The sequence below is a fragment of the Nerophis ophidion genome, linkage group LG15 (genome assembly GCF_033978795.1).
Source record: "Nerophis ophidion isolate RoL-2023_Sa linkage group LG15, RoL_Noph_v1.0, whole genome shotgun sequence".
Taxonomy (NCBI): domain Eukaryota; kingdom Metazoa; phylum Chordata; class Actinopteri; order Syngnathiformes; family Syngnathidae; genus Nerophis; species Nerophis ophidion.
The window spans coordinates 22,493,306-22,516,066 of record NC_084625.1 but is presented as its reverse complement, the minus strand read 5'-3'; the positions used below and the strand labels follow the sequence as shown (position 1 = coordinate 22,516,066).

Sequence of the window (22,761 nt, the reverse complement as noted above, 5' to 3'; positions counted from 1 at the left end):
AAGCGGTGTAAAATATTTCCACAATTCTCGCAGGTAGAGCAGTCCGAGGATGCACAACAGGGAATTTTCAGTAACAAACGCAAACACATAGCATTTGCTCAAAGTTAGTAGCTGTCATGGCGCTCTGTGGCCTCATGATTTTGACCAATCATTGAGGAGATAGCCTGAAACCGAGTTGGCAATACTCTCTTTATATACAACTCTGTGGCTCTGCCCGCCAAGACAATGAGCTTTGTTATTATTTAGGAAATTGTTTCATCGCCCCCTTGTTATATTTTTTTGATATACAGTACTGTACAACACTTTATATTGTAACCAAAGTGTACAAACTTTTGTCGAGGCTGGAACGTATTATTCATGTTTACATTGTTTCTTATGGAAAAATGTACTCCAATATTCAAACTTTTCTACTCACAAACACCGTTCGAAAACTAATGAACTTCGCAAACCGAGGGATTTGGGTGGAGCATATACACTTACACACTGTAACTCCATTCATCCATCCATTTTTTACCGCTTGTCCCTTTTGAGGTTGCGGGGGTGCTGGAGCCTATCTCAGCTGCATTCGGGCGGAAGGCGGGGTACACTCTGGACAAGTTGATACCTCATCACAGGACCAACACAGATAGACGGACAATATTCACACTCACATTCACACATTAGGGCCAATTTAGTGTTGCCAATCAACCTATCCCCAGGTGCATGTCTTTGGAGGTAGGAGAAAGCCGGAGCTCCCGGAGTGAATCCACACAGTCACATGGAGAACATGTAAACTCCACACAGAAAGCAGCACGGTAGAACAGGGGTTAGTACATGTGCCTCACAATATGAAGGTCCTGAGTAGTCCTGAGTTCAATCCCGGGCTCGGGATCTTTCTGTGTGGAGTTTGCATGTTCTCCCCGTGACTGCGTGGGTTCCCTCCGGGTACTCCGGCTTCCTCCCACCTCCAAAGACATACACACTGTAACTGTCCTACATAGTAGAAGCCATATAACATACAACAACGTAACAAGGAGTGAGACGACACATTTTTTGTACGCTACAAGGCTAACATTACACTCAAATTTAAACAGCAGCATCATGCTAGCTTAACCTATTGGATGAAAAACAACAAAAAGGGTCAAACTTACATCTTAATTGGCAGAGCTTCATGTTAAGATGTGTCGTGAAGCCTGAGGCCTCTTCTCTCAAAAGAGGTTGATGATACCTTTTCCCAAGTCTCCCGTCCAAAGGCAAAACCCAGTAACTATATTTTGGCCGAAACTGAGCTGATAATAATTTTGGAGTTCCTAGGTGATATGCTTTACATTAGTGTATGCGATATTGTAATTTCTTCCATAAGTAAGCTGTTACGCGCATCGCAGGACCTAGCAACTACCACATAACCGCGTAGATACAACAGAAAAACCTAGTATCTCAAGGGACCAATCGGAGCTTCTTTGTCAGTCACCTTATTGTCTTTAATGAGACATTTGCACGAATGGGGGCCGACGGTCAACCTGATTATGTGATATTATGGCACGAGGGCATATTTGGAAGATTGGCCCAGGACGTTGCCAGCACCTTCATTAAATGTATTGTTCTTGATTCTTCCCCTTGCATACTCTTTTGGCCAGATAACTGGAGGTCAAAATAAAAACTGGACGCTGTACACGGCTCTTGCCCAATGTGCAAACGCAGAATGGGGCCCACCAGAGCTTATGATAAAATATCTGGAGAAAGGGCACACGTTCATGAGAGCAGATTCAATCCATGGCTCAATCGGCAAGAAAATGAAAGCTCAAGAAAACATTTATACGTTTAATGACTTTGTAAATCTTTGTAAGACAGCATCAAGATAGATTGGTTTTCCTTTGTTTTCTCAAAATCAGCTAGAAGTGAGTTACTAGGTTTTGCCTTTGGACGGGAGAAGTTTGGTGCTCATAAACAGGATCTAAGGAGACATAGTGATGTTACATCTCTGAATATGCACTTTTGAATAAAAAGGGACCTTTAAAGGTTAGGCCTTGTGAGCTCTAAAGGAGATGTTTTATATCCCAGTTTCCTTGAATGCAGCATACCTTCTTTTGTTTCCCATCCTAGTCCGCCCAATGGAGATGGTAAATCAGGTTCCGCCACTTTACCGCCCATCAAATCGAAGACCAACTTTATTGAAGCCGACAAGTACTTCTTGCCATTTGAGCTGGCATGTCAGTCCAAATGTCCCCGCATCGTCATCACCTCACTCGACTGTTTACAGGTCAGTGGTTAGTCCAGAAGTGCTTCCTACAAGCCGGCCCGGTCCAATTTGAAGCCTCATATTTTGTATGTATTTGTAGAAGCTGATCGCGTACGGTCACCTAACGGGCAGCGCTCCGGACAGCACGGCCCCGGGCAAGAGGCTCATAGACCGGATCATCGAGACCATCTGCGCGTGCTTCCAGGGGCCGCAGACGGACGAGGGTGTGCAGCTGCAGATAATCAAGGTGGGAAACCGGCTGCAAAAGCCTGTCAGCCTCAAGTCTTCATCGCGCCTTCTTTGCCCCACCTCTAGGCCCTGCTGACGGCCGTGACCTCGCAGCACATCGAGATCCATGAGGGCACCGTGCTGCAGGCAGTGCGCACCTGCTACAACATCTACCTGGCCAGCAAGAACCTCATCAACCAAACAACGGCCAAGGCCACGCTCACCCAGATGCTCAACGTCATCTTCGCCCGCATGGAAAACCAAGCAGTACGTTGTATTCTCAAGCCTGACAACACACACACACACACACACACACACACACACACACACACCACTTCCTGGTTTCATCACTGGACAATCTCGGTGTTCCAAACAAAAGCTTGCTCTAATGTCATCTTTTTCTTTTTGAATGACACTTTCCCCCTCCTCCTCACCTTCCTCCCTCCCGCCCTGTGGGACACGTAGCTTACAAATCACAAGCTATCTTGGTCTCTGGCCTCCAGAAAGCGTGATCGCCAGGTAAAGCGCGCAGGACTGCCGTGACTCCTCATTTGCCTGATCCACAAACTCTTCTCTGTGCACTTCTGTGTGTTTGCGCTCTTCTGCCTCTTCCGTCCATCCGTGCACACGGTTCGTTGTTCCTTCGCACCTCATGCTTGCCTGTAACTTCATCTCGCTTTTGCAAGTTTACATTTTTAAGTTGACATGCACCTCCTGGGTGTTTGCTCGCTTCATGTTGCAGGTAATACGCCTCATTGCAAGTGAATTGGGGGCTAAAGGTTGGTTAGTACATGGCATCATATCATAGCAATCCTCATGAGCTCCTCCAGCACCAAGCAGTTGTGTGTGTATGACATTGGTACCTTCCCTTCCCTTGAAGGGTACCAAAGCTAAGTCATTCATAGAAAATGGTCAGTTCCAGGGTCAAGTTGCTGCCATCATTGTACAGGCAATGTTTTAAGACAGGAAATAACCATTAATTATTTAAAACTAATGACATGTGACGGACATATAGACTTTATAAGTCATATTTTGTAATAATCAAAACTATCGTGCAAGTGTAAAAAAAAAAAAGTTAGAAAACTAACTTCCGTAAATTAGCAGCCATGACCAAAACAGGTTTTTCACAAAAAGTTCAATTTCTTGTTCTATGGTCATCATCACTTTTTGCCATTTGTGGAACCTTACTGCGGTGGCATTACAAAAATGGCCAAACAGCTAATTGTAATATAGCACAGCAATCCCCCCAAACTCCTCTAAAGTTTCCACCAAGCAGTTTGATATGACATTGAAGAACCACAATACAAGTTAGCTTTAATAGAAATGGAAATAATCAATTCCTGGGTCAAACTGTTGCTTGTACAGTTTACGTAAAGTTTAAAGTGTGAAAAAAAAGGTAAAACATCAAAAGGATTCAAAATGTACCTTATTCTGATGACAAAGGCAAGTGGACATTATTAAGTCTCTTTTTTTTCATTTATTGTATTATATATAAACTAGAAACCGTATTTTCCAGGCGATGAAGCGCACCGGTATTTAAGCCTCACCCACCAAATTTTAGTAGAAATAAATATTTTTACATGTATTAGCCAGACCAGACTATAAGCGGCAGAGATATACCGGTATGAAAGAGTTTGTCAATGTTTATTTACATATATTAATTGTTTCCTAAACAATGTCTTTCACACGGCAGTAAAACTGCTGATCAAACAAAACAAAAGTCATCGTCGTGGACTTTGTAGCTGCAAAAGCTACAAAGTTAGCTAAATAGACTCAATAGGTCCAAAGTGACATTTTGGTGAATTTACGAACAATACAAAAAGAATGCAATTGTAAGTTGACAATACCAACACAGACACTTGTAAACGTGTTTGCATATTCGCTAATGCTAACAACGCTAGCTTGATTACATTACAATAACATGTACAAATATGCATGAAAACACTCCAACAGACATCATACATCTCACGGTTCAATAAACCTGAAATGTTTTAGTTATTTTGTAAAATTTATAAATGTTGCTTACCATGAATTGATTTACGTTGACCCCGACTTAAATATGTTTAAAAACTTATTCAGGTGTTACCATTTAGTAGTCAATTGTACGTAATATGTACTGTACTGTACAATCTACTAATAAAAGTTTCAATCACTCAATCAATACTTGAAGTGATGAAGAATATTTTCAAGTAGAATTTCAATGGATTTACGATAGACTAATGGGAGTTACACTTCCGGTTCAAAGCACAAAACAGAAAGTAAATGTTTAACCCCCAGTACCTGCAGTGAGCATACATGTCCAAAAGATGGCGCATAGTATTACACCTTTTCAGCTTCTCCGTAGTTGTTAAATAAAAACTATTTGTTAAATACAACGCTTTATAGTCGTTAGCGAAGAAAGATCCATAGATTAGGCACACCGTTTTATAAGCCGCATAGTTCAAGGCGTGGGAAAAAAGTACCGTTTTACAGTCCAAAAAACCCAATATATATACAAAATATTTAAATGCAATGAATTAGAAACTGCGACCCATGTGTGCCACACGTTCACCCTTCTGTTGTATAATTTAAAGAAAAGGCAACGAAAAAACAAAACATGCTGGAAATTGAATTTTCCCCCAAAACGGCTGTGAGAGATCCTTACCACTTTTTGGCCCCCTACTAACCGAGAGATACGGTACCTATTGGGTGGAGCTAGACACGCTGATCTGTACTGCTTGGTGGACACTTAAGACCTTTTTGTGATCCACTTTTAGCGTGTTGATGCGTCCCACACACACACACACACACACACACACACACACACACACACACACACACACACACACACACACACACACACACACAATCCGCTGCTATCTGACTGAGGCGGCATTTAATAATAAGCTTAGTTTGTTACGCCCCGCCTCGGCTGTCGTCTTGTCTTTATGCTCGATACTAATTGTTTCAGTCAGGGTGTTAATTTCCTTTAGTGGACGGTATCTTTGAAATAAACTTAATGACTTTAGGATGTCTGTAGAGAATTGAACAATAAGATTACTACGAAGAGAAAGGTCAACTATCATTGTTTTTTTGTGTGACCCATGTCTCCTTCAACTATTGTGCTTTTTCTTTCCTAAACACTTATTTGTTTTGATCAATCTGAATCAATGCACTTGGATGGCACTTGAACGCACCATGGGCTGTCAATTTAGCTTGGCTGAAGGAATGTCACTGCTTGCTCGTCGCGGTTTGTTTGTGTTTGCCACCAGATAGCGCCGTCTGTTTTGCCACTTACAAGCACGTTGTCCTTCTGTGCCCGATGAAACCGCCTCCGTAAAGCAAATGTCGGTTATCCAAATGCACACTTGGGTCTCAGGACCTAGCGAGATCAGAGGCAAAAGGGGCGGGCCAGGATGAATTAGTTCCACATGGCTAGTTTCATGGCTGTCCTACTTGTCGTTGTTTATATTTGCATATGCATGAGGAACTGCTCTGAAAATTAATTATTTTACTGCATAATACTGGAAAATATTTCCGGAAATAAAGTAATTATATTATGAGAATAAAGTTGTAATATTACAAAAAAAAACTTTCCTCAGTAAATTCACTGGTCATCGTCACACTTTTTCGTTATTCACTCAAAAAGGGGTTAAAGAGAGGGGTTATCAGGTTGAATGAATCATGGCAGCATATCATAGCAGTCCATCAAGCAGTTACAAATATGATATTACAAAAATATTATGGGAATAAAGAACATTGAAATTGTATTTGTTTAATACTTCAACATTAATTATATTTTTTTAAGTGAAAAATCTAACTTTACTAGTTATCGTACAACTTTTTTTTCTTGCCGTGTGACAATTTTACTTTCCAAGATTGCTGCTTATTTTCTATCGTAACTTTACATCTTTTTGTAGTATGACATTTAAACATAAAACATATGAACACTTCTTATAATGCTAGAAACTTACGAATTAATTGTTTTGTGTTACATATTTTTCTTGAAACCTACCTACTAGTTTTCCGGTAGTTTCATTGTTTTGCCCTTGATGCATCTGTAGTCTTGTCCGGTAGAAAAAAAACACATACGATGTTGGTAGTTTCTATATGGATCGCTGGCTTGGACATCAAGAGGCCTTTATGAGCCTTAGGGAATGCAAATAATATATAAAGTTCGAATTGGGTTTGTTGCACACACTCTTAACAGGCTTTTCTCTCTGTGTGCATGTGTGGGCCTTTATTTTTATTTTTTTCATGCACGTGTGTGACCTCCTCCCGACCCGCCATTTAGTTGCAGGAAGCAAAGCAGCTGGAAAGAGAACGTCACCGCCAGCATTCCCCGCACACCCAGAACAGCACGGAGCCAGACTCCCCTCAGCTACAAGTTCACTCACCGCCCAAAGCCCCCAGCAAGGAGGCCAATGGCCCCGTCAGCCCTCCGACCCCAAGCATCACTGTCCCGTCCACCCCGACATCGCCCTCCACGCCGGCCCCCGAAAGCGACGATAGAAGCAACAGGTCTTCGCCCGGCGAACGGAGGGCCGTGTATGAGAGCCCCGATCCGGAAAACGGGTCAGAGTTCTGCAGGGCTGAGAATGAAGAGACTGAGGCGGACCAAGCCACGGCGTCAGCACAGAGTAAGCCGGGTGACCAGGTTGGATTTTCCCATGATGTGGAATTGCACTGCATCTGTCTTTTTGTTGTTTAGATGCAGCAGTGGAGGAGGAAGACGAGGATGAGGAAGGTTCTAACTATGAGGATAAAGCGCAGGAGATTGTTCAAAGCATTCTGCAGGAGGTAGTCAGCACTGTGGCGGGAGGTAAGCTTCTACTCAGACTGAAACACGGCGTCCTCCGAATTAGACTGATCCACGCACTTTTTCGCAGGCCACTGCCTGGACCCCGCCCACCTTTGCGCCGACTCCAAGGAGCCGACGGACGAGCCGGCGCAGTCGGAGCAGGCTGAGGCGGTCCCAAAGGCCTCCCAAAACTCCCTGGAGGAGGAGAGCACCCTTGGGAGCGACACTGAGCATGTGCACGCCAACGGCATCCCCGGCACGCCGATCTCTGCCAGCTTTACGCCGTCGCTGCCTGACGACAGACTGTCCGTCTCGTCCACTGACACTCAGGTGACATTCGCGCTTAAATTTAAGACTATTTGACACAATAAATAGTCTGCTGATGAGTCAAGTCAGTTTGATGCGAGGTCAAGTTTGTGCCGATTGGCCTGAGGGGAATGAGTCAGTGCTGTCTGTCCAAATGAGCAAATGAAGACATAGATTATTAATACATTGATTTGCAACCAACTTTTATTTCCTGTAATCTCCCTTCAATATAACTTTATTTTTGGTACACGTCCACCGTCTATTCAGTTAAAGAGTTTCTTGACAATGATCACTGTGCTTGTTTTTTTTTTTAATATAAACATTCCAAGAAAAACTTGGAACAGTACAAGAAAAAAGTTGAATTTTACAGGACTAAAGTCCAAACCAATTTGTAATTTTTCATAAAACTTTGATTTTAGTGTTTATATTACAAAAAAATTTTTTTTAACAATGGGAGTAATGTTGATATTTTCCAGGACTAAAGACTGAATTTGATGTAATACACAGTAATAAACATGTAATGTTACGGAAATAATGTTAATCTATTCGAGGAATAAACTTGCAATTCTAGGAGAAAAATACTATTTTTTCTGAGAGCAAAATATGTAGTGTTAGGGGGAAAAAGATGTTATATTATGAAAAAAAAGTATTAATTTAATGAGAAAATTGAGAAAATGTTGTATTTCCAAGAAAATAATCATGTGGTAAAATTTTTAAAAATGTTTTTATCTATATGCGTCAGAAATTCATTACAAATATGGAAGTATTCGCTTTTGATCTACAACTATTCTTTGAACAATGACGTTAGTGCGCTTTTTTACTGTTTTTGGGTTTTCGGCGTACATGAGAAACAGTTCACCCATGTGAGAGTAACAGTGATGTTTTACAGGGCATAAATAAAGCTTTAATATGAAAAGCTTGTAATGTTACGGAAATACTGTTTAAATATTGCAGGAATGTAACTGCAATTTTTTATGGAAAAGACAATATTTTAGGAGAATAAAGGTGTAATGTTAGAAAATTGTCTATATTTGCGAGAAAATAGTTATACTTGCGTTAAGGTGATATCTTATTTCTATTAAAAAAATAAAAAAATGACAGTGTACATTTTAGATTGACAGCTGTTCTTTGAACAATTGTTGTATCATTCGCTGTAATTCATTCGTTTCAAAGGTTTTTGGATTTCTGTAATTTCAGGAATCGGGAGCAACGCCGGGTCAGCCGCCTGGTGCCAAGTTCTCCCACATCCTTCAGAAGGACGCGTTCCTGGTTTTTCGCTCCCTCTGCAAGCTGTCCATGAAACCTCTGTCTGACGGCCCGCCTGATCCAAAGTAGGTGTTGCGACTGTCCGCTACCGCTGTTCAGTTGCTTCTGGTGCGGGGGATCGTGCCACAACGCGCTTGAACTGAATGTCCAACCAGAATACTGCGTTTGGAATACGGTCCTATTTATTGTACAAAACTGAAAATAAAATGTCATCCAATTAGGATTCTATTTTATGGTGGCAAGTTGAATGGAATCGGGTTCAGGTGGAGGTATGATAGAAGATGGTAAAATGTAACACCGAGAGAGTGTACCAGTGGTCAAGTGCACCAAACAAAACATAAATTTCTCCTGCAGTATGACTTCACAAGACACTAGAGGTGGGAATCTTTGGGCAGCTCATGATTCAATTACGATTCAGGAGCTATGATTTCCATTAAAAATCGATTATTAATTCATTTTTAATTTACATATATTGATGCAGTTTTACATTTCTTTTTGTTTCACTACATACGTGTTTATCACTGAGAACTTTTAAAAACTGTGCATTTGTAGTAAGTAACAGTTGAATTAATTCTTACATTTATTAAATTAATGGACAAGTTTGCAAAACTGGAACATTAGAGCCCTAAAAATAAAAGAGCTGGTTGGATTTCTTGGTGAGGTGTCTCGCTGCAGTCAGACAAATTTTAGAACTGTCTGCGTCACTTTATTTACAGTAAATACATCGATTATTAACGTTTACTAATCTATTTTATCATCATCCATGTCCGAATTGCAATGCATACAAAAATGTATTATTTCGCCCTCCTCTACTCGTCGCAGTGAAATAAGTCCCCGCTCTCTAAGAATAGACATGTATCATCAGATCAAAAAACTTACATCACAGCAGTTGTTTCCAACACTTCCTGGTTTCACAAAAACCTACTTCTGATTTGTTGGTCTTGGATTTTAGGGGATAACTCAGGATTGGATTATGTGGAAATATTTTAATTATTTAATTTCAACATTGCTAATAATAATGTTTTACATCGTAGTATAAAATATTTTTTTCCACCCAAGAAAATAAAACTTGCATGTTTTTAGACAGCTGCACAACATTTTTTTATGTTAGGGCGCATCAGTCCTTCTTTGTCTGCGTGCCAAAGATGGAAGTTTGCAGAGCAGCAGGCAAATCTCCAAATGTGAAGTTTTGGTGTGTCAGCTTTCTGTGCAGATTTACTTTTACTTCAGGCAAGTTAAGGCTCTCCGAAGATCTTTGACAACTCTTTGTTTTGGTTGTTATTGTTTGTCTTAGCAAAATGTTGCCTCAGCATACTGAGGATTGCTATTATTAGCTTAACAATTATCATCATGATGAACAACGGGATTCATTTCCAAACTTCCATCCTTCAGGTCTCACGAGCTCCGATCAAAGGTGCTCTCTCTCCAGCTGCTGCTGTCCATACTGCAGAATGCTGGACCCATCTTCAAGACCAACGAGATGTTCATCAACGCCATCAAGCAGTACCTGTGTGTGGCGCTGTCCAAGAATGGCGTCTCCTCAGTGCCGGAGGTCTTCGAGCTCTCACTCTCTATTTTCCTGACGCTGCTTTCGCACTTCAAGACGCACCTTAAGATGCAAATTGAGGTATGAAAAAGGCCTTTATAAATATTTTAGCCATGGTTTAGGCGACATAATGGAAATATGTGCAGCTCTTTTAGGGTCGATAGCCTTCCCGTGTGTTTACTTTTGCCGCAAGATCAGTTAGGATTCAGGAAAAACTTGCAGAGCCTGTTGGTTGAGTACACTAGTGATAGAAAATGGATACACTATATTATATTATATACCTGTCACATATATTCAGCTAGATTCAACACAATGTAATGAGGGGCAATACAAGCGGTGTAGTGTCAGTATTTACAGCACATAGTGCAGGGGTACCTAATGAAGTGGCACATACTTCATTCAGATGCTCCCCATACAGCCACTGGTTCATATAGTCCAGTCTGAGCTGTTTTACAATCTGTTTTATCTACTTGATGAAAGAACATGACATCATGTGACCACTTGCTTTTGTTGCTGTGCTGCAGGTTTTTTTCAAGGAGATTTTCCTCTATATTCTCGAGACCTCTACAAGCTCCTACGACCACAAATGGATGGTCATACAAACCCTCACTAGAATATGTGCAGGTCTGTATTATTATTAGCATCTATTTTTTTCAATTTAGCATTTTTATATTTTAAAACAGTCTCATGTTGTAGTATTTTTGATAGCAATTTTAAGTCCGTCTAAGTGGCTCCGCTACAGTGGTTTGGAAATTTGTGGTCCAAAATTATGCTGGAGTTTTTACAGTTGTAAAAGTCTTTTTAGTAATAGAGGCCATACACATATCACATACGACAACGTAACATTAAGTAATGGAACTGGAGGACACAAATGTTAGCAGCACTAACGTCGGTATGTTCTTAAAGGACAAGATGAGACAAAATTAAATACTTCTTTAAAAGAAATATATTTTAACATGTCATAAGTTATGATTGGAATTAAATACAAAAATGTTTCATGAAATGTGTCATTAATTTATGTAATGTGAATTGACGGTTGAGTTTGACCGATAATGAAACACTGACCCAATGGGACAAAAATAAATAATGGAATGCATATTTAAATAATTGCTTAAATGTGTCATTAATTCAGTGAAATCATTTTAAAAAGTTGGGGGGGTTAGACTCTCTTCCACTCTGGTGTTGGCGGCAGTGAGAAGCCACGGGCTGGGGTGGCAATTCTTGTTTCCCCCCGGCTCAAAGCCTGCACGTTGGAATTCAATCCAGTGGACGAGAGGGTAGCATCCCTCCACCTTCGAGTGGGGGGACAGAACCTGACTGTTGTTTGTGCTTATGCACCACACCGCAGTTCAGAGTACCCACCCTTTTTGGGTACACTCGAGGGAGTACTGGAAAGTGCTCCCCCGGGTGATTCCCTTGTCCTACTGGGGGACTTCAACGCTCATGTTGGCAACGACAGTGAAACCTGGAGAGCCGTGATTGGGAAGAAAGGCCGCCCGGATCTGAACCCGAATGGTGTTTTGTTATTGGACTTTTGTGCTCGTCACAGATTGTCCATAACAAACACCATGTTCAAACATAAGGGTGTCCATATGTGCACTTGATACCAGGACACCCTAGGTCGCAGTTCCATGATCGACTTTATAGTTGTGTCATCGGATTTGCGGCCTCATGTTTTGGACACTCGGGTGAAAAGATGGGCGTAGCTTTCTACCGATCACCATCTGGTGGTGAGTTGGCTGCGATGGTGGGGGAGGATGCCGGCCAGACCTGACAGGCCCAAACACATTTTGAGGGTCTGCTGGGAACGTCTAGCAGAGTCTCCTGTCAATTCCCACCTCCGGAAGAACTTTGAACATGTCACGGGAGATGCGGGACATCGAGTCTGAGTGGACCATGTTCTGCACCTCTATTGTCGAGGCGGCTGATTGGAGCTGTGGCCGCAAGGTAGTTGGTGCCTGTCGTGGCGGTAATCCTAGAACCCGTTGGTGGACAGCGGCGGTGAGGGATGCCGTCAAGCTGAAGAAAGAGTCCTACCGAGTTCTTTTGGCAGCGGACAGGTACTGACAAGCCAAGCGGTGTGCGGCTTCAGCGGTCGCGGAGGCAAAAACCTGGACATGGGAGGACTTCGGAGAAGCCATAGAAAACGACTTCTGGACGTCTTCGAAGCGATTGTGGACCACCATCCGCCGCCTCAGGAAGGGGAAGCAGTGCACTGTCAACACCGTGTATGGTGCGGATGGTGTTCTGCTGACTTCGACTGCGGATGTTATGGATCGGTGGAGGGAATACTTCGAAGACCTCCTCAATCCCACCAACACGTCTTCCTATAAGGAAGCGGTGCCTGGGGAATCTGTGGTGGGCTCTCTTATTTCTGGGCTGAGGTTGCCGAGGTTGTTAAAAAGCTCCTCGGTGGTAAGGTCCCGGGGCTAGATGAGATCCGCCCTGAGTTCATTAAGGCTCTGGATGCTGTGGGGCTGTCTTGGTTGACAAGACTCTGCAGCATCGCGTGGACATCGGGGGCGGTGCCTCTGGATTGGCAGACCGGGGTGGTGGTTCCTCTCTTTAAGAAGGGGAACCGGAGGGTGTGTTCCAACTATCGTGGGATCACACTCCTCAGCCTTCCCGGTAAGGTTTATTCAGGTGTACTGGAGAGGAGGCTACGCCGGTTAGTCGAACGTCGGATTCAGGAGGAACAGTGTGGTTTTCGTCCTGGTCGTGGAACTGTGGACCAGCTCTATACTCTCGGCAGAGTCCTGGAGGGTGCATGGGAGTTTGCCCAACCAGTCTACATGTGCTTTGTGGACTTGGAGCAGGCATTTCACTGCGTCCCTCGGGAAGTCCTGTGGGAAGTGCTCAGAGACTATGGGGTATCGGACTGTCTGATTGTGGCGGTCTGCTCCCTATACTATCAGTGTCGGAGCTCGTTCCGCATTGCCGGCAGTAAGTCGGACACGTTTTAGAAGAAAAAAAAAAGTTTCATTAGCTGCACCAACTATAAGCTAACGATATATACCAGTACATTGTGAAATGAGATATTTACATAGAAATATTTTGTAAATGGGTGTTTACATGCCTTTATTGTTTACGAACGGTGCCTGTAAAACGGCAGTAAAACGGAAAGATCAAACAAAACAGCAAGTCATTAATGTTTGTATTCCTCCTTTACGTGATGAGTAAGACTTTCTCCTTTTTTAATAAGGTCCAAGATGTTTATCAGAATTCTTCTTCCCTGTACTTTGCAAACACTTTGATTTTGAACAGTTTCCTAAAGTTTAGTACATTGAGTTCTTTGCTTAATCCATTCCATAAATTAGCCCTTAGCGGAGAAAAATCCATAGATTTGCCGCATATTTGTATAAGCCTCAGGGTTTAAAGCTTAGGAAAAAAGTAATACAGTAATAATTCATTAATGACACATTTAAGTAATTATTTAATTAATTTTGTCCCATTTGGCATTCCATGCAGCGCTTAATTACACTCACAATTAAATAGCGACAACATGCTAAGTTAGCCTATTTGATTAATAAAAACAAAATGACCAAACTTGCAGCTTATATATCTGTAGCTGACTAACAGATTATTGGTGGGCTTTGTTTTCAAAGGTGTAGTGAATCCTGTTTTGGTTTGTTTGTACCAAAATGGAGGGTGTATACACATGGTGGGCTTATATACTTAGCTAAGGGTAGAGGCGATATAATGTCTGTGTGGAAAGTAACTTTAAAAGTGAAGCGTTTCAGCTTCTCTTAAAGGCCTACTGAAATGAGATTTTCTTATTTAAACGGGGATAGCAGGTCCATTCTATGTGTCATACTTGATCATTTCGCGATTATGCCATATTTATGCTGAAAGGACTTAGTAGAGAACATTGACGATAAAGTTCGCAACTTTTGGTCGCTAATAAAAAAGCCTTGCCTTTACCGGAAGTAGCAGACGATGTGGACGTGACGTCACCGGTGTGAGGGCTCCTCACATTGTTTATAATGTGAGCCACCAGCAGTAAGAGCAATTCGGACCGAGAAAGCGACAATTTCCCCATTAATTTGATAGAGGATGAAAGATTCGTGGATGAGGATATTGATAGTGAAGGACTACTAAAAAATAAAATAAAATAAAAAGCGACGGCTACGGGCGGCGGCAGTGTGAGCATTTCAGATGTAATTAAACACATTTACCAAGATAATTCTGGAAGATCCCTTATCTGCTTATTGTTTTAATAGTGTTTTAGTGAGATTATAAAGACATACCTCAAAGTCGGATGGCTGCGGTGAACACGCCAGTGTCTCCGAGAGAAGCCGAGGAGCCAAGCTCACAGCTGCCTTTTTTGACAGCTACTGCAGGAGAACGAATAATCCACTGATGTCTCCGGTAAGATATATATAACAATTTTCCCATCCAAAAACATGCTGGTTGACGGAGAGAAACATGTTCGCTTGACCACTCTCTGTTAAAGCTTCACAACAAACAAGGAAGCACCGGCTGTGTCTCGGTGCTAAATACAGCTGCAATACACCGCTTTCCACCAACAGCATTGTTTTTTATAGTCTCCATTAATAATTGAACAATTTGCAAAAGATTCAGCAACACAGATGTCCAAATTACTCTGTAATTATGCGATGAAAAGAGACGACTTTTAGCCGTAAGTGGAGCTGATGTAGTATGTCCCCTCCAACCAATAACGTCACAAACACACGTCATTATTCGCTTCATCATTCCGCGACGTTTTCAACAAGAAACTCTGTGGGAAATTTAAAATTGTAATTTAGTAAACTAAAAAGGCCGTATTGGCATGTGTTGCAATGTTAATATTTCATCATTGATATAAAAACTATCAGACTGCATGGTCGGTAGTAGTGGGTTTCAGTAGGCCTTTAAAAGTAGATTGTTCTCATATTTGGTGCTCATAAAAACGGCTTTAGGGAAATCAAATATTGTTAGAACAGGATTAAACCGGATCCAGTTTGCATTTTAAAGGCTACATTTCCATACAGCTCATGTAATGAAAGTCAAAATGTTAATTGTAGTGAGGTTACTCCTCTGCCGACTTGTCCTTTACTGTAGATGCCCAGAGTGTGGTGGACATCTACGTCAACTACGACTGTGACTTGAACGCCGCCAACATATTCGAGCGACTGGTCAATGACCTCTCGAAAATAGCGCAGGGTCGCGCCGGCCACGAGCTCGGCACCACACCCCTGCAGGTGACCCCATTTCGCCTATCTGTCTGTGTGTAAATCAATTAGTGCAATGTGCTAAATTATGATGATTTCTGTATCCATTCTAGGAGCTAACTTTGAGAAAGAAAGGTCTTGAATGTCTGGTGTCCATCCTGAAATGTATGGTGGAGTGGAGCAAGGACCAATATGTCAACCCCAACTCACAGACCAGCCTTGGTAAGACCACCTGTGATGTCACCTCGCTACTTCTATTGTTATTCTTTGACTATCATGACATTTAAAGCACATATAAAAATGTATCTTAGCTTCTAACTATGCTGTCAAAGCTGAAGAGCCGAGTCTGTTTCAATCACTGGCAAGGAATGTTGCATTGCCTTAAGTCATTAGGGGATGTAGCAGGAGCTCCTAGTACATAACAGTATTTGATATAAATAATAACTCTTACTGTAATTTTCTTCTTTTTGTGCATGACTGAAAAGCAAAAGCAGGTACCAGTAGAATGGAAGTGGTTGTTAGACTGTAATGTGACGTGACTAGCTTGATCAAAGCCGTTTTCTCTATGGGTGTTTGTGGTTTTAGTTAAATTAGATCGGCATTTTTTGTGATTACTGAGGTGACCAAAATATTAGAAACAGCTCTCAGTGTAGCGCATTTAGTGCACCCCAGTACAAACAGCAAGCATAATACCTTGATGTACCGCTTATTCTCTTGTCCCGGGAACCAAGAATGGGGAGCCAAAATGCCAGCTCACATTTCCTGTGACGCTGTAGTAAATGTTTTAAAGAGTTTCCGACGTGTAAGCCGACGCTCCTAACGCGGCACAGGGTTACAGTCAACCAGAACCCTTAGATTGTTTCTGCAGCTTTCTTTACAACTCTTCTTTTTGTTATATTAGTTTCCCATTCTTTTAGTAACATGAAATAGATGTGTTAAATAATTGTTTATAAAGCATTGTTTGTCAAAATAACATAATTTATTGTAACAAATATTGTAAAATTTAATTAATAATACAATTGTAAAACCCCTAATAATTATAACAAAAATAATAGACTAAATATTTATTCACATTTTTTTTTGTCTTTATTTTTTCTCCTATGTTAGCTCCTGGATGCTACGATCCATTCATCCATCTATCTCTCTTTAAATTACCAATAGAGTGGAAAAACAAGTTGGCTTTATATGCTTAAGGGTGCTTCATTGTATTCATTAAACCATAAACAATCGTATTTACAATCTGCAAAATATGTGAAAATTACATCTAAACGTCACAAAATGCCACAAATTCAGTCGACCATTTTGAATATTCAGTACTGTCTGTAGATTCTACATCACTATTATCAGTTCAATCATACTGGAAATAAACAAAAATACACAAGCATTGGATAGAGATGTGGTTTTTATCATTCACAATCCTTATGTAAGACAATAACACATACATTTGGCTTTTTTTATGCATTCGAAATTGTAAATAAATAACTAACAATTAAGTCAACAGTTCGAGGGTCCTCAATTGCGCCCATTATACTCTCTCTAAAAACAACCAGAAAGCACAAACCATACTCTATTAACATGTCGTAACCTAAATTTCAACCAAATATGAGTGATATTGTTATTATAAGCGCCAACGCAGACTGCCTATATTAGCTGCGCATTGATAGCGTTGACCTAATGCCAACTTACGCTGCTATTGTTGACACACTATAAGCCGGTGACTGCTTCTGCTTCTTCTCAAATTTGCTAAATGTAAATTCTAGATTATAATTAATGCAGCTCTCACCAGGTAATAGACAAATTTGGCCATGGATCGAGAGGCTGGTGCACTTTGACATCCCCCGCAATGTTGAAAATAAATGACTCTAATTGTAGCAACTTTATTTTAACCCTTTTTGAGGATTTTGATTGAATCTTCATCTAAATGTAATTATGTGAGCGTCCCGTTGAGCGATATCCCAGCGAGAGTGGAAATATAACAGTAAGTTTTTGTTTTATTATGGTTTATCGTGGTTCGTTCGTATGTTTAGCACCTAGCAAGTGCTCTGTATAAATGGTGAAGCTTTATGTACATTTGCACCTAAATTATTATTTATTATCAATTTAGTTAGAATCCGTTCATTTTAGCACCGTGTAATTGTATGTAAATTTATTTTTCATCAACTTTAGTATTTTCTTTTGCAGTGTATTTGATTAATATTTATTATGTAATAAGCCTGACCTAATATTTGATAATAATATGTGTTATTAACAAATGCTTTCGTATCATTTGACAAGGTTTATAATGTTAAACTGTAAGTAAGTTAGATATAAAATGATTAACTACAAATAAAATCAACAGTAAGGTTAATAATTCAGTGTTTATATTAGAGTGGGCCCCGGGCCTCTTTGTAGTGGAAAAGTTGGGCCCTGAGGTCAAAAAGGCTCAGAACCCTTGTTACATATATCCATCCATCCATTTTTCGACCGCTTGTCCCTTTTGGGGTGGCGGGGGGTGCTGGAGCCTCTCTCTGCTGCATTCAGGCAGAAGGCGGGGTACACCCTGGACAAGTCGCCACATCATGGCAGGGCCAACACGGATAGACAGACAACATTCACACTCACATTCACACACTAGGGCAAATTTAGTGTTGCCAATCAACCTATCCCCAGGTGCATGTTTTTGGAGGTGGGAGGAAGTCTGAGTACACGGAGGGAACCCACGCAGTCACGGGGAGAACATGCAAACTCCACACAGAAAGATCCCGAGCCCGGGATTGAACTCAGTACTACTCAGGACCTTCGTATTGTGAGGCACATGCACTAACCCCTCTTCCACCGTGCTGCCCCTTGTTACACATAGTGTTACAATAAAGCTGCATCCGTTTAGCACTTGGCTTCAAAAACTTACTGCTCATCCTCTTTGGGGTCTAAAATATAAGGTTCTGGATCATAATATTTTTCCAGAAGTAAAAATTGATGCTCTCACAAAGTCTGCTTGATTAGCATTGTTGTTGATAGGAAAGGAAACTGTGGTTACCATAGCTATAATCACAGATCACGTCACTGGCTTCCTCTTAACTTTCAAAATGGTTCAGGAATCTCTGTGAGATTGATACTATTTTAATCATATCTATTTAGTCGCAAACTTTGGAAGTCTTTAGGTGTCATTAATCAGACATATATGGTAGTAACGTCAATATGGAGGCAACTTGTTTTTCTACTCTGGTACTGCAAACCCCAAATAAGTCTTCTTATTTGATGTGCTTGTTATAGCGTTTTCTTTTAGCTCTAATTTAGCCTCATTCCTCATTGACCTATCTCCATTGTGATGGTTTGAGGGTGTTTGTAGAACAGGTTTAGCCACACTCACCCCACCGTGACGTCTTTGCGTACGCTCTCCCCCCTTCAGGCCAAGAGAAACCGTCGGAGCAGGAGAGCAGCGAGACGCGGGCCCCCGAGACCATCAACCGCTACGGGAGCATCAACTCCCTGGACTCCACCGCCTCGTCTGGCATCGGCAGCTACAGCACACAGATGTCGGGCACGGACAACCCTGAGCAGTTTGAGGTCCTCAAACAGCAGAAAGAGATCATCGAGCAGGGGATAGACCTGTGAGTTGCCATGAAAAGAAACTCAGTTAAAGACGTGATTATTCATTCTAATTGAATTAACCAAGGTTCAACAAGAAACCAAAGAGAGGCATCCAGTACCTTCAAGAGCAAGGCATGTTGGGTACAACGCCTGAGGACCTGGCTCAGTTCCTGCATCAGGAGGAACGCATTGATTCGGTGAGAAGTTCCGCCAATGTTTATTTTGGAATATTTTTGCAGACAAACAAGTTACCTCCCCTTTTCATCCGCCGCTTTCATTAAACTACACAGACATAATGAAAATGTCCTTCAGCATTAAAGTGACAGGGGGTCAATGCAGCCCCGAGGCTTGAAAGCAGCGTAAATGTTAACTCTAATTGGAGGGGAGGGCACTCAACTGGGCAGCCTTCAGGAGCATAACCACGTGCACATTGATAACATCTTCCTCTTAGATGTGTTAATATGCTGTTTTTAAAGACCCACCGCAAAAACGCTGGCTACATATCTACACCGTCAGTGTATGAATGTGTGTGTGAATGGGCGAATGTGGAAATACTGTCAAAGCGCTTTGGGGTCCATTAAAAAGGGGTAGAAAAGCGCTATACAAGTACAACCCATTTACCATTTACCATATGTGACCGGAGCGACATGTGACAGTTCTGCAGTTTTTAAGGAACTACTGCAAAAATGCAAGTCAAAAGTCCTGTGTACAGTAGGGAAGGGATTCATATGGCCCCATTCCTGGGTGGATCTTGCGAGAGGAAAGGGGGCGGGGGATTAATAATTTTGCAATGCAGTCTACTGAAAATGATGCCACTCTTCATAGCAACTGGCACTGGTCAAAGTTGGAATTGTCATAAAAGACATTTTAAGATCTTCAACAATCTACTGCCACATGGCACGTTTCACGATCACATTCTTTACCGATACCAATCGCAGGCCGATCGATCGGCACATCCCTAATTTTTAGGAATCTACTGCTAAAGTGCTACTTTAAAATTCTATGTAAGACAGGCGCACTATGCTGTTTTTAAGGGACTATTGCACAAATGTGATAAAAAAATATTCTGTATGGCATGAGCACTTTGCTGTTTTTAGAGATTGACTACAGAAATGCAAGTCAAAGATCTAATGTATGGCAGGAACACGCTGTTTTTAAGGACCGACAGCAAAACTGCATATCAAAGGTATTTTATGTATGACAGGAGAGGTCTGCTATTTTTTTGTGTCGTGAGTAATCTGCATTTTTTTAAGGAACTATAGAAAAAAATTGATTTTAAGGATTGTATGTGGGCAGGAATGGCCTCCTCTTTTTCAAGATTGACTGCAAAAATGCAAGTGAAAGCTTCTTATGTATGAATGGAGAGCTCTGCTATTTTTCGGAATCTACTGCAAAAATGGTAGTTTGAAATATTACATATGACCACTATGTGTGGACTGCTGATTAAGAATCTATTGCAACAATGTAAGTCAAATATTCTATGTATGATAGTTTTCTGCTGTTAATAGGAATCGACTGTAAAAATGCCAGTCAAAGACATTATATATAACAGTAGCAGTCTGCAATTTTGAAGGATTTACTGCAAAATACAAAACATAGATCCTAGTTTTCTGTTGTTTTTTGGAATAAGCGGGTGAAGTTGTAGACTGAACATGTGGGATTGTCTGATGTCAAAAAGGTTGCCAGTAGATTAGAGCTGGTGCACATTATTTTACAAGTACAACTAAATCAGCCTCCTCTGTCTTTGGTCTCTCTCCGTTAGACTCAAGTGGGGGAGTTTCTTGGCGATAATGACCGTTTTAATAAAGAGGTGATGTATGCCTACGTGGATCAAATGGACTTCCAAGGCAAAGACTTTGTCTCGGCGCTCAGGATATTTCTGGAGGGCTTTCGGCTGCCCGGCGAGGCCCAAAAGATCGACCGGCTCATGGAGAAATTTGCCGCCAGATACCTCGAGTGCAATCAGGGGTAAGAAAGAATGAGTATCTCCAAGCTATGGATTAGGTTGAATGAAATTGGTTGCATTCGAAACATGTTTTGACTTGCAGGCAAACACTCTTTGCGAGCGCAGACACAGCCTACGTGCTTGCCTACTCTATTATCATGCTGACAACTGACCTTCACAGTCCACAAGTATGTATACCGGTACTACAAAATACAATTATAAACAGGGCTTTTATTCACCAAAACTTCAAATATTTTTATGTTTTCAAAATGTAATTGTTAGTTAAATATTAATATATATTAAAATTAATAATTTTATGTTGATTATTTAATATGTTAATATTTATTTTACAATGAAATATGTAAACCATAAAGTATTAATATATGAATTAAATATTAAGATTTTTGTAAGTTAATTATTGTATTTTAAATATTATTTAATATATTCATATATAATTTGAACTCTAACGACTTTAGTAAATGAGAAAGCACATTTATTAACAAGAGTATTGCAAGAAATATCAGCAACAGAATTATTTTGTAATGGCAGTAAGAGGCAAACTGCTTACTCTGTGTTATTAGCTGAAATAAGACGACAACTATAACAGCTGAATAGCGCAACTACCATTTTAAAATACATGCAGAGGTATATAAATGACCATTATTGCAACTCCTGTCATCTTTTGGATTAAATAATACAACATCATTATGAGGTTGCTTACAGCCACAGTTGTTAATGCCAGTGTTGACAACAGATGGTTAATTGATCGGAGACATTAACTGGAACATTTACTGGAAGCATATTGTCATCCTTTGCCTTTTTTTCCCCACGCATAATAAGGTGAAGAATAAAATGACAAAGGAACAGTACATCAAGATGAATCGCGGAATCAACGACAGCAAAGACCTCCCGGAGGAATATCTGTCAGCCATCTATGATGAGATCGCAGGAAAAAAGATCGCTATGAAGGAGACAAAAGAGCTAACCATCAAGTCCAGCAAGCACAGTGAGTGTTTTGGTAAAATATCATTCAAATCATGAGCCAGTATTAATAGCACTAACACCAGAAATGCACAGTTGTAGACCACTACAATGTATCACCTGGGACATTTACTGGATTTTGTCCTGCATTACAGTTTGTTTGATTGAACTGCAGTTGCTCTACCTAGTGGGGAAGTTGAGGAATTACAGTTCAAATTGAAAAAAAAAGTTATTGTAGAATTCAGTATTTGTGGGCCTTGCTTGTTGTCACAAGATAACAAAATACTGCTAAGTGGTCTTCCTGTGTGTTCATATTGTGGTGTTGTGCTTAGGTGTGGCCAGCGAGAAGCAACGCCGTCTCCTCTACAACGTGGAGATGGAGCAGATGGCCAAGACGGCCAAAGCACTGATGGAGGCCGTCAGCCACGTGCAGGCTCCGTTCACCAGTGCTACGCACCTGGAGCACGTCAGGCCTATGTTTAAGGTAGAACGCCACCAAATGCTCGCTGTCGCCCACTACATGCTAAACTGTTGTTGTTTACTCTCAGTTGGCGTGGACTCCCTTCCTTGCCGCGTTTAGCGTGGGCCTGCAAGACTGCGACGACCCCGATGTGGCGTCGCTGTGTCTAGAAGGCATCCGCTGCGCCATCAGAATAGCATGCATCTTCTCCATACAGGTGCTGGAGTCTAAAACGGGAGGGGCTTGGCCTCTTATCTGTTCTGACTAATTTGGACTGGGCTTGTTGTTTA

General features: G+C 41.2%; 1 protein-coding gene across 2 annotated transcripts in view; it reads left to right on the top strand.

Annotated features, from left to right (window-relative positions):
- The window catches only part of LOC133569470 (brefeldin A-inhibited guanine nucleotide-exchange protein 1-like), a 67,782-nt gene that overhangs the window by 32,312 nt on the left and 12,709 nt on the right, over positions 1-22,761 (top strand). Inside the window, exons 3-21 of one of the 2 annotated variants that reach the window (XM_061921837.1) lie at positions 2,083-2,239; positions 2,319-2,465; positions 2,534-2,713; positions 2,912-2,965; positions 6,720-7,065; positions 7,137-7,247; positions 7,315-7,556; positions 8,730-8,863; positions 10,191-10,425; positions 10,869-10,968; positions 15,406-15,545; positions 15,629-15,737; positions 18,904-19,105; positions 19,171-19,282; positions 20,848-21,053; positions 21,134-21,218; positions 21,871-22,036; positions 22,344-22,495; positions 22,560-22,688. In XM_061921837.1, the coding sequence (XP_061777821.1) occupies positions 2,083-2,239; positions 2,319-2,465; positions 2,534-2,713; positions 2,912-2,965; positions 6,720-7,065; positions 7,137-7,247; positions 7,315-7,556; positions 8,730-8,863; positions 10,191-10,425; positions 10,869-10,968; positions 15,406-15,545; positions 15,629-15,737; positions 18,904-19,105; positions 19,171-19,282; positions 20,848-21,053; positions 21,134-21,218; positions 21,871-22,036; positions 22,344-22,495; positions 22,560-22,688 (3,007 nt within the window). The remainder of the gene's footprint in view (positions 1-2,082; positions 2,240-2,318; positions 2,466-2,533; positions 2,714-2,911; positions 2,966-6,719; positions 7,066-7,136; positions 7,248-7,314; positions 7,557-8,729; positions 8,864-10,190; positions 10,426-10,868; positions 10,969-15,405; positions 15,546-15,628; positions 15,738-18,903; positions 19,106-19,170; positions 19,283-20,847; positions 21,054-21,133; positions 21,219-21,870; positions 22,037-22,343; positions 22,496-22,559; positions 22,689-22,761) is intronic. The other variant, XM_061921838.1, reaches the window with a different exon arrangement.